This window comes from Metarhizium robertsii (genome assembly GCF_000187425.2).
Source record: "Metarhizium robertsii ARSEF 23 chromosome Unknown MAA_Scf_10, whole genome shotgun sequence".
NCBI classification, from domain to species: Eukaryota; Fungi; Ascomycota; class Sordariomycetes; order Hypocreales; family Clavicipitaceae; genus Metarhizium; species Metarhizium robertsii.
This window is the reverse complement of record NW_011942150.1, coordinates 326475-341145: the sequence shown is the minus strand read 5'-3', so window position 1 is coordinate 341145 and position 14671 is coordinate 326475. Positions and strand designations below refer to the sequence as shown.

At 55.8% G+C, this 14671-nt stretch overlaps 3 protein-coding genes across 3 annotated transcripts; 2 read left to right on the top strand and 1 right to left on the bottom strand.

Annotated features, from left to right (window-relative positions):
• Positions 1-2069: 2069 nt before the first annotated feature.
• Positions 2070-2660, top strand: MAA_11575 (uncharacterized protein; the record flags this gene model as incomplete). The annotated part of the gene is made up of 2 exons (XM_011412490.1): positions 2070-2291; positions 2364-2660. 2 exons carry the CDS (start codon positions 2070-2072, stop codon positions 2658-2660), a joined length of 519 nt encoding a protein of 172 aa, XP_011410792.1.
• Positions 2661-10256: 7596 nt separating this feature from the next.
• MAA_07839 (beta-glucosidase) lies at positions 10257-12862 on the top strand (the record flags this gene model as incomplete). Its single annotated transcript, XM_007825837.1, has 2 exons — positions 10257-10326; positions 10431-12862. The coding sequence occupies 2 exons, from the start codon at positions 10257-10259 to the stop codon at positions 12860-12862; spliced, it is 2502 nt and encodes an 833-aa protein (XP_007824028.1).
• Positions 12863-13536: 674 nt separating this feature from the next.
• MAA_07840 (oxidoreductase) lies at positions 13537-14663 on the bottom strand (the record flags this gene model as incomplete). The annotated part of the gene is made up of 2 exons (XM_007825838.2): positions 13537-14529; positions 14601-14663. The coding sequence occupies 2 exons, from the start codon at positions 14661-14663 to the stop codon at positions 13537-13539; spliced, it is 1056 nt and encodes a 351-aa protein (XP_007824029.2).
• Positions 14664-14671: the final 8 nt, after the last annotated feature.

The following is a 14671-nucleotide window of genomic DNA, read 5'->3' as shown; positions in this document are numbered from 1 at the left end:
TACCACGGGACAAAGTTATAGAGCGGGCGGTGACGGCAAGGGCGGCGTTGACAAAATACAAACATGGTGTTTTATTGTTCATGATGGGCGCAGCTGGTGTGTGCAAGTGATGTCGTCGCTGGGGGTGGCTTTGCGAACCCGTGTGCGGTTTTGATTGTCGGCATGGCCGTATATTGTACGGCCGTGGTTTGTGGTTGCGGTTGTATTGTTGGCGGCTGGGTGAATGGCATTCATTCATTCGTTCGCGGTCCACTGGCACGGGCTGCAGCCCGGCCATGGAGTCAATCTGGTTGGATGGATGGATGGGAGCACACTGGTCTGCAGGTCGAGCGTATTAAGCTGCTGCATACCGTCTTTCTTGCGTCATCCGGCTGGTACGTACATGCCAGACACGACTTATACGCCCGGCGCTATCTCCGGCACGACGGCGTCTAATCCGGCCTCGTCGGCAGCCTGGCAGCGTCTACGGGCGGAATCGACGACGTTTTGCTTGCTTGCTTGCTTGCTCTTGCTTTTTTTCGAGCTTGCCCCATGACAGCTTCTCCTTGGTTGGTTTGTCTGCGGGTTGTGTTTATTCATAGTGTGTACGTGTATCGTGCTGCGTTACTACTGGCAACGAACGGCCGACGACGACCACCACCATCGTTGCTCGAGGGCAATGTAGCGCCTTGGCAGGCTGGCAGAAATTGACTCGTCAGGTGGCGGGATCACGGCCAAACAAGGAAAAAAAGAAATACACATGTATGTACATGCCACACAGTCTGGCAACGTGTTGGGCCATTTTCGTAGCAACCAACGGCCCGCCACTCATACGGGCCTGGTCCCTGCCTACGGGTATTGCATCTATCTGGCCGGGGGGAACCCAACCAGCCCCCCCTCCCATTTGCACTTACAACGGCGCCTTCATCGCGGTGCGAGTAAACGTAGCATTTGGTCTTGCTGGCCATGGAGCGGTCTGCAGAGGGAGAAGGGTGCGTGTGCTCGGACGCTTTGCAGATTATCACACATGTTACAAACTCGGTGGGAGATATGCCCGCGCGAAAGACAAACAGCCGAGGTGGTACGTCTTTCCTTTGCAAAAAAAAACAAGGAACGTGCCGCCTCTTGAAGTCTCGTCGTTTCCCATGATTGGCACACTGGAGACCGAGCGCGGCTGCCCTTTGCATGTAAACGCCACAACAAGGTGGTGCCATACTGTAGAGTATACGTACGCAGATCATACACAGAGTGTACAGGTGCAGAGCCGTCGACGAGAGACGCCGGACCGGGCGCATCGTTGCTGCTTCTAGGCATCACCGCCGAGACTATGAGCAGAGCAGGGCGGCCTCCGGGACATTTGGAAGACAGTCGTTCGCGGGCCAATCTGCAGCGATAGCCGGCGGGTGGAAACCGCTCCATCTCGGCTACCGCTCGATTGGCACTGGCTGATGCGGTGATGCACCCAAATCTGTGAAAAAGAAGCGGCCTTGTCGCCCACCCCTTCTAGAAGCCGGCCCAAGGTCAGATTATCCGGTCGCCGAGCCAGCGTGGTTCTGCGCTCCCGCACGTCCCAGATCCGACCTTGGAATCGCCTTGGGTGTTTTCTTCGTCTCCATCCGGGCCTATTAAGTTTCCATTGACCGACGCCGTGTTTGATTTTCCGGCTGTGGGATGGAGTACTAGTCGGAGCTGCATGCTGTTACACAACCGGACGAGGGCGGGAGAATGTTCTGCCAGGCTTCGATTCGGCCAGACAATGTCTCAGGCTATCCATGTGCCGTGCTTCACGCGATTGGCGCGCAGGCACAAACATGTGTCAACTAAAAGTTTTGTTTTAGCCAAATGTCCCAGCGCTAACCATTGTCGAATTGGAAACAAGACGTGTTAGATGGCCTTCATTGTACAATTGTGGCATGTACATATGTACATATGTACACTTGGCAGGCCGGACAGTCGGCGCAGAGCATGGCCCCACATGTTGCAGATTGGAGAGCCCCTCGATTGGCCTACCGGTCCACAAGGGGGAAAGGACAAGAGAAGAGGGGGGGTGTGAGTCTCTGATTGGCGCAGCATTCGATTCTGCCGGCTTGATGGACAGGCAGGAGACCCGTCTCCGCAGAGGCAGCAAGGTTGCCGCGCGATTGGTCGCGCCCGCCCCGCCGCGGCAGGCACTAGAAACACCAGAAGAAGCCGCAGAAGCCCAGGAATGCAGCGAGAGGCACAAAAACGTGGCAGGCAGGGCAGGCCAGCGTTACCAACTTGCTGTTTCGCCCCGTCGGGACCCCACCGCGATGGCAACCATTCTGAGGGCGGTGAGTGGCGGCATGTGCCGAGTGATTGATTGATTGATTGATTGCCTGCTTGAATGATTGAATGATTGACAGTGGCTTCGACGCCAGCGCAGCCCGGGTCAAGTCCACGACGAACAATGTTGGCATGGCACCCGTCATGTGATGCACGTCCACGGCCGTGCGCGACAGGATGCTATTGACGGTTCGTGGCTATCCTCCGCGCGGGGTCCCGGTGCTCGCCGCCTTGCGTCTGGCGCTGCGTGCTGGGTGGAAGGCGCTCCGAAGCACGCTAGAAGGCCTGTCGTGGGAGCACGGAAGGTCCCAGGTGCCATCAGACATGTCGGTACACGGCCGCCAGTGCGCCTAGCAGTAAGTAGTCAATACTACTAGTATTGCAAAGCTGCAAGGGGTAAACTCTAGCTTTCCCCCGTCCTGGCCACTTGCTGAAGCGCAGGTCAGCTCAGTCGTGCCGTGCTGTGTCCAAGTCGAATACACGCCGTTGAGCATTGGAACGCGCGCCACTTTGGGCTTGCCTGCTTCTTGCGTCGGCCCCCTGAATGCCATCTCCTGGCAGCGCGGCTACGCTCTGTATTAGCAACACCGGCCCTCGCCAGCGTCGGATATACCAACTACCGGAGGGAGACCATGCAGGTCGGTGGTATGTCGGCGTCGACCGTGTTTATGCAAAGCGTTGGAAGACAGCCCGAGATGCGTACATGTATGTCCTGCGTTTGTTTGCCCGAAACAAGGGCCCTTCATGCCCGTGTTGCACCTTTCATTGTTTCCGCCATTCCATCTTTTGATTCCGCCCTCTGTGCACGTTTTGGACAAGCCATCCTCCCGTGAGTAGCCGATCAGACAAGAGAGATGCGAGTGTCCCTGACAGCGATTCGCGGGCCCCATAACCCGCACTGACAGTCCATCGACAGTCATCATCTACCCGCCAGCAGATAGGGCTAAGTCTGCCTTGTGCAGCCTATCCCATGGCCAAACTCCTTGCAACGGGGACTTTGTGGGTGCAAGGGCCCGTTTGGGAACAAGGCGCTTCCTTGTACGACCGACAGGTTTGCGGCAATAGGATTATCGGCGCCAAACCCGGCCGAGTGGGATCCGGCGCCGCAAAAAATGCCAGAATAACAATACAATCCGGGCGCAAATAGGGTTCCTGTTTGATACCAGCCAGTACGCCTTGTGTAGTGCTGGGCTCAGAGCGCCAATGGTCGTTTGGTCATTCTGCCCTGCCATCATGCATAGGAGATGTCTGCCGCCGCCGCCGCCGCGGCGCTGCGGATACCGCGCTCGCTCGATGTTGCCATAAATGGCGCCGTGAGGGGGATTTCCTTCAATGTTGCTTCAAGCAAGGGGCCAGATTGGCGGTGGCCGGGCGCTCCAGTGCTGCAACGCGCGCCGTAACGTGCGCTGGGAACCAAGGACGGGCAATCGACACTGCAGTCCAGCATGGACATGCTTGTATCAGATGCCTGCTGCATCCATTGATCTTCAGACAGGCGCAACCCAACGGCGACAAAGCTTGTTCAACACCAGCGCGCTGCGTCATCGTGTTCCGTGATTAAATTCCGCCATCTCGCTCCCCTTCCTGTACATATGTACTGCTGGGCTGGTGCAACCCTGGGCCATGGCACACCATCCCAGTCACCGCTGAACCACCCATGAGCTCGTCGACATTAATACATAGTACAATGCGCTCGCACCGCGAACCATTATACACTACTGGAACTCGCCCGGTATCCCAAATAAGACACTACATCGCAGCCCCTGGGTTAGTGGCATGACCTCGTGTCGCAAATCATGTAGTTAGCACGTATGTACATAGTACGTATGATAATAAACACCACACAGGGGACCTACCAGTCCACAATAGACAACCCTCGCGTAACACGTAACACATCCTGCAGGGATGCCGCGCTAAAAAAGGACACCATGTGAAGAAAATGCCATGGAAGCTCGCTAGAACACACATGGTACACACCAACTAGTCGAGAGCCCTAGCCACCAGTATTGTACCTTCAACTTGGCACGGCCATGTATGCATACCGGTAGCACAATACTAGAAAGATTGAGAATGTGGACAAGGGCTATACATACATGGCAGGGCGGTGCGAGGGCCGCAACGGCAGGCGTCAGGACGCAAATGGTGACTGGCATGGTCCCGATGGCCAAAATAATGCGGACAACCTTCCGCCGTGACAATGCCCTCTCGATATGGCAAGCAGCGTACGGGAGAAGCTTGACGGATGGCAAAGAATAGAAAGCAGTCTACCGAGAAGTTGGTTTACAGTAGTGTAACAACCCTGGGGACTTCGGTATCCCAGAGCGAATGCAACGCCATGCCAGCCAGGGCATCCTCGGGTACCGAGTAGAGGAGCAGATAAAGCAGGTCGTCTTGTACTCTGCACCCCGGCGCAGAAGCATTCAAGATTCCAGTGTACGCCCCCTCCATCTCGTCGCTGATAAGAGTTGGCATCGAGATGCATCTACACCGCCGCCAGCGCTGCGTATTATAGAGCCATGTTCATCTTGTTCCTGTTAACCGCGCCTCCTGCGCACGGGCCGCGGCGGTCAATACAGCTCTTCCGGCGACAATGAATAAGATGCCGACTCGGCGCTGCACATACAATACTACGCTTGTTGCCACAGCCCGGCCAACAGACAATGCCTAGTACTTGGTGGTTACTGTTCGAAAATCACGCATTCAAATAGGGAAAGCCGGGCGTTATCAATTTGCAACTTACCGGAGACAGCTCCTCGCCAAGTCGTGCATTGACACGGTTGACTTTGTATTTGGCTTTGGTGATGCCACACTGGGAAAACCGACCGAGGCATTTTACCAAGGTTGAGCCACAAGACAGCGCCCAATAGCTTCACAAGCCCTGGCCCCTATGTCGAATACCGTTCAAGACTAGAAACAAACCCGAGGACTCCGTACCGGCTCTTCGTCCCCTTGTTGGCTGTGGCACTTTACCTCACACTTGCTTTGCGACGTTCCACATGGCTGTTCCTGCAAGCCGCAGTCAACGCTAAACAAAGCGTGGTCGCCTCATCTTGCCTACCATAACCACAATCAGTTTGGGGACACGGTATAATCCTGCCATGGCCGGATTCTCCCTTCTCGAGACCAATTGCTGCCTTTTGCTGCATCTCGTGCAGTAGGCCTGGCATCAATTTGATCCCACTCGGCCAGTTCATCATATGGATATGGCTCCCAGCAACGACCAGACCCTGTCTGCCCTGTAACGAACCAGCGGCCTAGACCGAGGCTCAAAAGAGCAAGGCAGCAGACAGTGCACTGTAACCCCCGTGACCCGCCACAGGAACACGCCGTCGGCCCGGTTTTGCAGGCTGGTTGCAGGACCAGCAGTAGTAACACTTGCGCCACTACGCAAGCCGCCTTCATGCGGCACTTCGAACCTCTCCTCTCTGGTCACCACCAGGTCTAAAGCCATTCCCTGTCCCTCGACTCAATTTGGCGGGAGGGGGAGGATTTCGTCCAGCATGTCCAGCATCCAACATGTGCCATGTGCCATGTGTAGTAATGCCATTGTTGTCATGAATGGCATGCATGATATCCTGCCTTTTCATGAAACGCAGAATTTCTAGTCACTTGGTTGACCGTGTGTAAAGCGGCATGGCTCCGTGCCTGTGGCGGACGGAAACCACAATGAAAAATGAAGGACTTTAGCGCAGGCATCGCGTGACAGCACCGGGAAATAGGGATTTTCGCTCCATGTCCCGAAAGTCAAAACGTCGAAACTTACTTTTCGAATCGTCCGATTGCGGGTCTCCGTATGGATTTGCCTGCAAAACACAAGGTATGCATGTACTTCACAAGACATTGCCGCCGTGCCTAGGTATTGTCCGCAATCCGGGGTACATACGCGTTGACGGCCTCGGCGTCGATCGCCCGTCATCTCGAAGCAAGCCCTTCCAGTGCTGGCCCCTTCCACCGCCATCACCACGGCTTGCAGAGGTTCGTCAGCCGCTCTCCCATCTGCATCAATCTCAACGCGACGACCCCTTGTCCCATGGCTCGTGCGTGTGCCGTGTGCCAATTTGTAGTACTTGTTCTTGCGAAATCTGCGCATTTTACTCCTCAATTTGACATCGACCCCGCTGTCGATGGTTTTACCCGTGATGGTCATGCTTCGAATTGTGAGGCGGGACGCCGTCGGACCGCCGTTGACGAATGAACATTTCAGAAAGAAGCCGCCTAGGGTGGCTTCGACCCCAAATGGCGCCAACCGAACCCAGTGAGAGCTCAATATTAGGGTGAAACATCGTCATCGCCAGGCCGTCGCGTTGGACAAATTACCCTTGGCCAGAGTTCAAAGCCTCCGCCGGCATTAGTACTCCGTATAAGCTACGTTGACACGAGGGCTGCTGTCGGGAGGCCAGCTTTGGACATGCAAGGCATCTTCTTCAGCCACGCATGCAAGAACTCGCAGTAGCGGTCGATCAGGCGGCCCAATGATCATATCTTGAATCCTGTCAGCCAGCACGGCCTATGGATCCAAGCAACTAGCCGTAGTACTAGTGCTATTCAATCTAGACTTGTTATTCCAGGCGCTCTCAAGCTATGTACAGTATGTACTGTAGGTACTGTAGGTCCGTACCTCTTGTACGTACAGAGTTCCGTCGGCAAATGAACAGCTCTTCGACCAGGATGACTTGACATGGGGGGCGTGAGTGAATGTTTCCATGTCGCTAGCACTAACCAATTTAGTTCAAGACCAACGGAACGACATGGCTAGGTAGCTTTGTCGAGATCAACTGCCGTTCCCGCTACTTTTGCCTTTGAACGGCAACGTCGTGTTCCAGTTGTGCTCGTCGTCGTGGGCTGTGTCAACCGGCGAGTGCCCCTGATTCTAAGCGCAATTTTCTGTGAGACAATTTGGGCCCCGAACAGGTAATTTGTGCACCGAGTGATAAGAGTGCCAAGTATACACCATGTACACATTGGATCCAGACGTGAAGACCGGTGGAGTCAGCCAAAGCGGTAAGCATTTGTGGGTTCAAACTTGTGACGGTGTGACGGTCAGGTACGAGGCCTGTAGTATTTACTAGTATTCTCCTGTATAAAGTGACGGGTCGCATTGAAGAGAGCCTTGGACTTTGCTGTAACAAGGGTGTACATAATTACAGGTTATTTTGGGCGGCATGTCTTCATCAAGACCCCTCGCGTGTCTGTACTAGGCAGTCTAGATCGTATACGGAGTACATAAACCCATGTAGTACCGACGTTGGGTCAAATGCCAAGGGCACAAAATGGCGGCTCAACCGTTCCTTCGGGGCCGCCAATAGATTTTCTGCGGCTGAATTGTGTTCAGCTCTTTACAACCAGGGGTCCTTAGGAGCCTCAAGGGAAATCGACAAGTTTTGAGTTACGTTAGAATTCATGTAACGATACCCATTGAATGCCGAGACCGGGAGAACGTTTCTTTTGCTCTGGCTCCCTTTCCCAAATGTTCAGGCGGGCCGTATTGTGGAATCTTGAATCAGTTCTTCTTGCTGTCACGACGGCGTCAAACGTTGCGGAAAAGCCAAGTACAGGTGGATCTGCAGAGGGGGCGTGAAAAGGCCGAAGACGACTGGCGGGTGGACAATGTGGATAATGATGTGTTGAAAATCGCAACTGTGCCGATCCCTGTCTTTGCTCGATCAAGGGAAGGGTCTGTTAATAAAGGCTTGTAGATAGAACAGTATACCTAGTACTGAGGACAGCCTCAATAATAGTATCTGGATGCGATTCATTAGGCCAGAAATTGAGGACAACGAAAAGTAACGGTCATCCATGTGCAACTGGACACTTCATCCCCGCTCCGCTAGCTATTCCTCCTGCACAAATGACTTGAGGTGACAGTAGGCCAACTGTCGCGAAATGAAAAGTGAGGGAGGGGGGTTGCGGAAACTGAGTGGCAGATGTACGCCTGATAAGTCAAGTCGAGACCAGGAAGCCAACGTTTAGCAATACGGGGTAGCCTTGCCAGAAGAAGCTATTGGACAGAAGGCAGTTGGCTGATTGCTCAGCTGCAGGAGCTTGATGCAAATGGCGTTACAGGATTGGGCCGCGACGAAACCACCTCTTGTTGCAAATGTCTGATCGAAAAACTGCATGCGAATAGGTGACGCCTGTAACGTTGGAATGTTCATTGAGATATATGCCGTACGACGGCAATATCCCAACGGTCCGGCTGGCTACCCAACCAAAATAGACAGGAGATGTTGCATTTGACATGCTGATATCAACAGGTTGTATGCATTGTGGGCATGTGGTGGACATCTGGTTCATCTGCTAAGCAGAGCATCCAAGATCTCACGTCACACAGCAGCTCCATTGCATGGATCGATCTCTTTACCGCATCTAGATCCCGCAAGGGAGATTAATTATGCTAGGCAAAAGTCCAGCAGCAAGAGGGGTTTCCGCACGGGAAGGGGAGGGGGGGTCGATAGTCTGTTGTCAAGTATTGTCTTGTTACTTCAGCGCGGGGAAGTACTAAGATCTCATCGCCTACTGAGTGGTCCATATTCTCGGAAAGACCCTCGGGGGATCCTATGAGAGCATCTGGATAGCTCGTCTCAGGTGGGGAAACGAGGCCTTTAGTATCATGATCCAATTGACGAACAGCGCTTGGCGCGGTGGCTAAACTGCCTGTCCCGAATGGGATCATCCCATGTTGAGTACGTTAGAGTCTGCACTCTCCACAGAGCCAATAACAGAGCTTCATGCTATGTGAGCATCACGACGAGAAATAGGTGTCTGTAGATACTAGGCCCTCGAGTCGCCATGATCAAGGAGCGATCGTGTCCGTGGAGGAATCCACTCTTTCCGGACATGATGCCCGGGCCGTCCTTTGGGTATAACTACTAGTAGTAGTCATCTGCTCCATTCGCCGACATGAGCCCAGTCGAGATGACATATCGGCACCGTACCCTTTGGGATTCGCGGAATTCGGTCGGCAGCAGTGTTTAGCCCTTCTAGAATAACATTGGCTTCTGGAGAGTCGTCAGCGAAGGGACGCAAGCATCATCATCAGACCATAAACAGGCAAGTACCATGTGGCCAATCTGTAGTCCATAAACATCTATCAGGTACGCCGCACCACGCACCGAGCCATTGTGACAACGAAATACTTGCTCACTCACCAGCCAGTGTCAAATTGCACGTAACAGTTCTCACGTGCTGGAAGATGATTTCTGCCCAGATGTGCAGTCATGGGGAATATCGCTCCAGATGGTTGGTCTGGTTGGTTCATCTGCCAGCTCTTGCCGTCCCCCAAGCCCCCTCCTTCCCTTTCCGTCGTCAGTTTCCATGGTTGCCCCGGCGGAATGTCGTCCCGAAATCGCCGCCTTTCGCGCTGCCCTGATTGGTGCAGCTTTCGGTAGAATCCCGGTTAAACGGATCAAGCTCGGGTAAGAGGATCGCCGATGTTCAGCCGTGTGAGCGACATCCCGCCAGAAGTGGGGTAACTTTGAAAGCTGGGGAGCATCTCTCCCCGATTTAGTGCCCTTTCAACCCAGCGCTTTTCCGAAATCGCCAACATCATCCCTCTCGATACCCAAAAATGCCATGCCGAGCACCAATATTGAAGAGGTGCGGAGGGGCTGTGTTTAGTTTTTCGTTGTAACCGAGGCTTTCTGATATTCAAATTTCTCCGTCATCGCAAGATGTTTGTCGGCCGGCGATGCACGACATAAACTTTTACAACGGTGGTGTAACGAGCTCGTCGTACTTTAACCGGCCAGCTCCCGCCGTCTTCTTCCGGGCCCAGCCTCGTTCTTTAATGTCCCATGTGTTTCTTCGTCCCTCTTCTACTGTGCTCCAGCTGAGTTGGACGTGATATAAGACACATACTACGTCCCAGAAGCTTAGAATCGGCGCTGCGAGGTGCTTGGAGCTTTGTGTAACTTTGTGACTAAATTCACAATCGTATCGATTGTCGTCTCAACAAAGCATTCATTCTTCTCATAATGGCCGATATAAACATCGAAGAGGTGCTCAAGAAGCTTACATTAGCTGAAAAGGTCGACCTGCTGACAGGTAAGCCTCTCTCCATGGCTCTACGGCGGATATAGTGAGATACAAAGGAAGAAACTACAATCACCTCGAGTGTGCTATGTCATTTCGCTTACACCTAATTGCAGGAGCCGACTTCTGGCACACCAAAGCCCTCCCTAAACATGGGATTCCCTCGCTCCGCATGTCCGACGGCCCCAACGGTGTAAGAGGCACCAAGTTCTTCAATGGCGTCCCTGCGGCATGTTTCCCATGCGGCACAGCTCTCGGGTCAACTTTCAACCAACAATTGCTCGAGGAAGCCGGCAAGAAGATGGGCGAGGAGGCCCTAGCAAAGAGTGCCCACATCATTCTTGGCCCAACCATCAATATGCAGAGATCCCCGCTCGGAGGCCGTGGCTTCGAATCCATTGGCGAGGATCCGTTCCTCGCCGGTCTTGGCGCCGCTGCTCTTGTCCGGGGAATTCAGAGCACCGGCGTGCAAGCTACTATCAAGCACTTTCTGTGTAACGATCAGGAAGACAAGCGAATGGGCGTCCAGAGCATTGTTACTGAACGGGCGTTGCGCGAGATTTATGCCCTCCCGTTCCAGTTGGCAGTGCGAGATGCGCGGCCAGGCGCCTTCATGACGGCTTACAACGGCATCAACGGCACCATGTGCAGCGAGAACTCCAAGTACCTCGACCGAATGCTACGCAAGGAGTGGGGCTGGGAGGGTCTTATCATGAGCGACTGGTACGGCACCTACAGCACGACTCCGGCCGTCGTCGCCGGTCTGGATCTGGAGATGCCCGGCCCCGCTCGGTTCCGCGGCGAAGCTCTCAAGTTCAACGCCTCTACCAACAAGCCATTCACTCACGTCATTGACGAACGAGTCCGTGCTGTTCTGCGACTTGTCAAGAAAGTATCAGGCCTCGATATCAAGGAGCTTGGCCCGGAAAGGGAAGCAAATACACCCGAGACGGCGGCTTTGCTCCGAAAGATTGGCAACGAGAGCATCGTCCTCCTCAAAAACGACAACAACGTCCTGCCATTTAAGAAGGACAAGAAGACTCTGGTCCTTGGCCCCAACGCCAAAGTAGCCACCTACCACGGCGGTGGTTCTGCTTCCCTCCCTGCCTACTACGCTGTGACTCCATATGACGGCATTGCTGCGAAGCTAGGTTCTTGTCCCGCTTATACCGTTGGCGCTTACACCCACCGTTTCCTTCCCCTACTCGGTTCTCAGTGTATCGATCCCAATGGCAAGCAGGGCATGAGGTGGACCGTCTACAATGAGCCTCCCGGCACGCCCGACCGCCAGTCCGTCGACATGCTGTACTTTAGCAAGACGGATATGCACCTGCTCGACTACAACAACCCAAAGGTAGCCAACACTTGGTACGCCGACCTGGAAGGCTCGTTTGTGCCGGACGAGGATTGCACTTACGAGCTGGGACTTGTCGTATCCGGGACCGCCAAGGCCTTTGTCAACAACAAGCTCATTGTGGACAACGCCACGAAACAGGTTGCTGGAGATACCTTCTTTGGCGCAGCCACGCGCGAGGAGAGGGGGTTCGTTGACTTGAAGAAGGGCGAAAAGTATGAATTCCGCATCGAGTTCGGCTCAGCACCTACGTTCACACTCAAGGGCGACGCGTCTGTGCCCGGCCACGGGTCTCTCCGCGTCGGTGGATGCAAGGTCATCGACGACCAGGAGGAAATCAAAAAGTCCGTCCAGCTGGCCAAGGAATACGACCAAGTCATTATTTGTGCCGGTCTCAACTCGGACTGGGAAACTGAGGGCGCTGACCGAGTGAGCATGAAGCTCCCCGGTGTTTTGGACCAGCTCATCACCCAAGTTGCCGCTGCCAACTCCAACACTGCCGTGGTCATGCAGACCGGCACGCCCGAGGAGATGCCCTGGCTCGAAAAGACGCCCGCCGTTGTCCAGGCTTGGTATGGAGGCAACGAGACGGGCAACTGCATCGCTGACATTCTGTTCGGCGACGCCAACCCCTCCGGCAAGCTTTCTCTTAGCTTTCCCAAGCAACTTCAAGACGTGCCATCCTTCCTCAACTTTCGGGCCGAAGCTGGGCGAACACTGTACGGGGAGGACGTGTACATGGGCTACCGATACTACGAGTTTGCTAATCGAGCCGTGAACTTCCCCTTTGGCCACGGTCTGTCCTACACCAGCTTCTCCTTTTCCGACCTGTCAGTGACGTCGAGCGAGGGCAAGGTGACGGCCGCGCTCAAGGTCAAGAATACCGGATCCACAAAGGGCTCTGAAGTTGCTCAGATGTACATAAAGCCCAGGCAAGCTGCCAAGATCCGCCGCCCCGTCAAGGAACTCCGTGGCTTCGCCAAGGTTGAGCTCGAGGCTGGCGAGACCAAGATGGTCACTATTACCGAATTGGAGAAATACGTCGCGGCATACTGGGACGAGGAGCGCGACCAATGGTGCGTCGAGGCAGGCGAGTACGAAGTCATCATTAGCGATAGCAGTGTGGTTCGCGATGGAAAGGCTGTCCGGGGCTCGTTCAAGGTGTCTGCTTCATACTGGTGGGATGGGATCTGATTCCGAGAATGCGTTTCATTCCACTGTAGACGGCAGCCGACGGACATTTATCAGAGGGAGTGCGTATTTTACGACTTTAATTTCAAAAAAGAATCTGCTCCAACCAATCATCACTGTGTGACATGCGAAAGTCTAGTGATGTCACACACAAGACAAACAACCTCCCCCTCTGTTCTGTCTCTTACCTCAGGGCGGCCAAATTACCATCCCCTGCGCGTTTATCCAAGCCATGGCCTCGCCCATAGCTACTGAACGCTACCATACGACGCACTAGGAGAACAGCGTCCATTCCTCTCCGGGTCAACCAGCTGGGCAGTAACCTCTCCGTCAGCACATGATGCCGATGCCCTGCCGAGGCCAAGTCCTCATCATTTGCCGACACTCCCGCGCCGCCAGCCCGAGGCGGTTCCGGGTTCCAAGGGACCGCATCGCCGAGTCTCTGCACCGTCAAGCCCGCATTCCAGGGGTTCTTCATGCCGGCCTCCCTTTGCCGCTGGCAAGACACACATGCACGTCAAAGCGAACCAGCAGCGCCTGCTATCCCAACCCGTCCACCGTGTCAACATCGTGTGTCACTTGGATAACGCCAGTACGCGACGAAACGATACACCTCCTCCCATGCCGCGCCGCTCTCGCATCTCACACGACGCGCGTACCACGGCCACCCCTTCCGCTCACCACCTCTGCAACACGAGCCGCCGCTCCTCGCCGCCCTCGGCACCACTCGCAAACATGGCCTCCAAAAACTCCAAATCGGCCAAGGCCTCCCGCGCGCTCTGCATCGGCGCAGCCTCGCCCCCGCCGTCCAGGATGCTGCCCGCCCAAGCGTCCACCTCCTCCCGCACGCCGCTCGTCCGCTCAAACCTCGTCTCAACCTTGGTCCCGTCCTCCCCCGTCACCGTCACCAGGTCCCCGTCGGACCGGACGGCGCCCCTCTCGCAGGCAACATCCCACTCAAAGGCGCTCGCCAGCGTCCCCGCAGAGTGGCAGTAGGTGCCCACAGCACCGGACTCGGTCCTGACGAGGGCGGTCACGGTATCCATGGGCGCGAGGTGCCCGCGCGTCAGGCCCGTGTACGCCCTCACCGCGGCGGGCGCGTCCCCCTCGCCCCGGAGGAACAGCCGCGTCGCCGCGGCGTGGTGCACGCCCCCGTCGAGCAGGAACCCGCCCTGGTGGGCCGGCCTCGCGCGCCAGCTCGTCCCGTAGTACTTGTTGTCCGGGCCCGTGAGGCCCGCGACCCGGACGGAGAAGTGGGTGACCCTGCCGAGGGCGCCGGCCTGCCCGGCCGCGTACAGCAGCCGCGGGGCGAAGCGCACGTTCTCGGCCACGGCGAGGATCGGCCGCCCGGGGGCCAGGCTCTCGTGGAACGCGATGAGGTCCTGCGCCGTGGCCACGTCCGCGGCGATGGGCTTCTCGGCGAGCACGTGCTTGCCCGCGGCGAGGGCGGCCCGCACGTACGCCGGCTGGGAGACGATGGGCAGCGCGACGATGACGGCCTGCACGTCCTCCCGCCGCAGGAGGTCGGCGTACTTGCTGCCGGGGGAGTCTTCCGCGTAGAGGGCCGGCTGGGGCGCGTCCTTGATCTGGCCGGCCGTCTCTTGGGCCGACTTGAGCGAGAGTGAGTAGAGGGCTTTGAGGTCGAGCCTGGCGTTGCCCAGGACGGCCGGCTGGTTGTGCCGTGCGTTAGTTTTTTTTGCGAACGAGGTGGACGACGACGGGGCTTGGGGAGTGGGCTCACGAGATGCTCGGCCTTGACGAAGAGGCCGCTGCCGATGATGGCGACGCCAATGGGCTGCGTCATGATGGGCT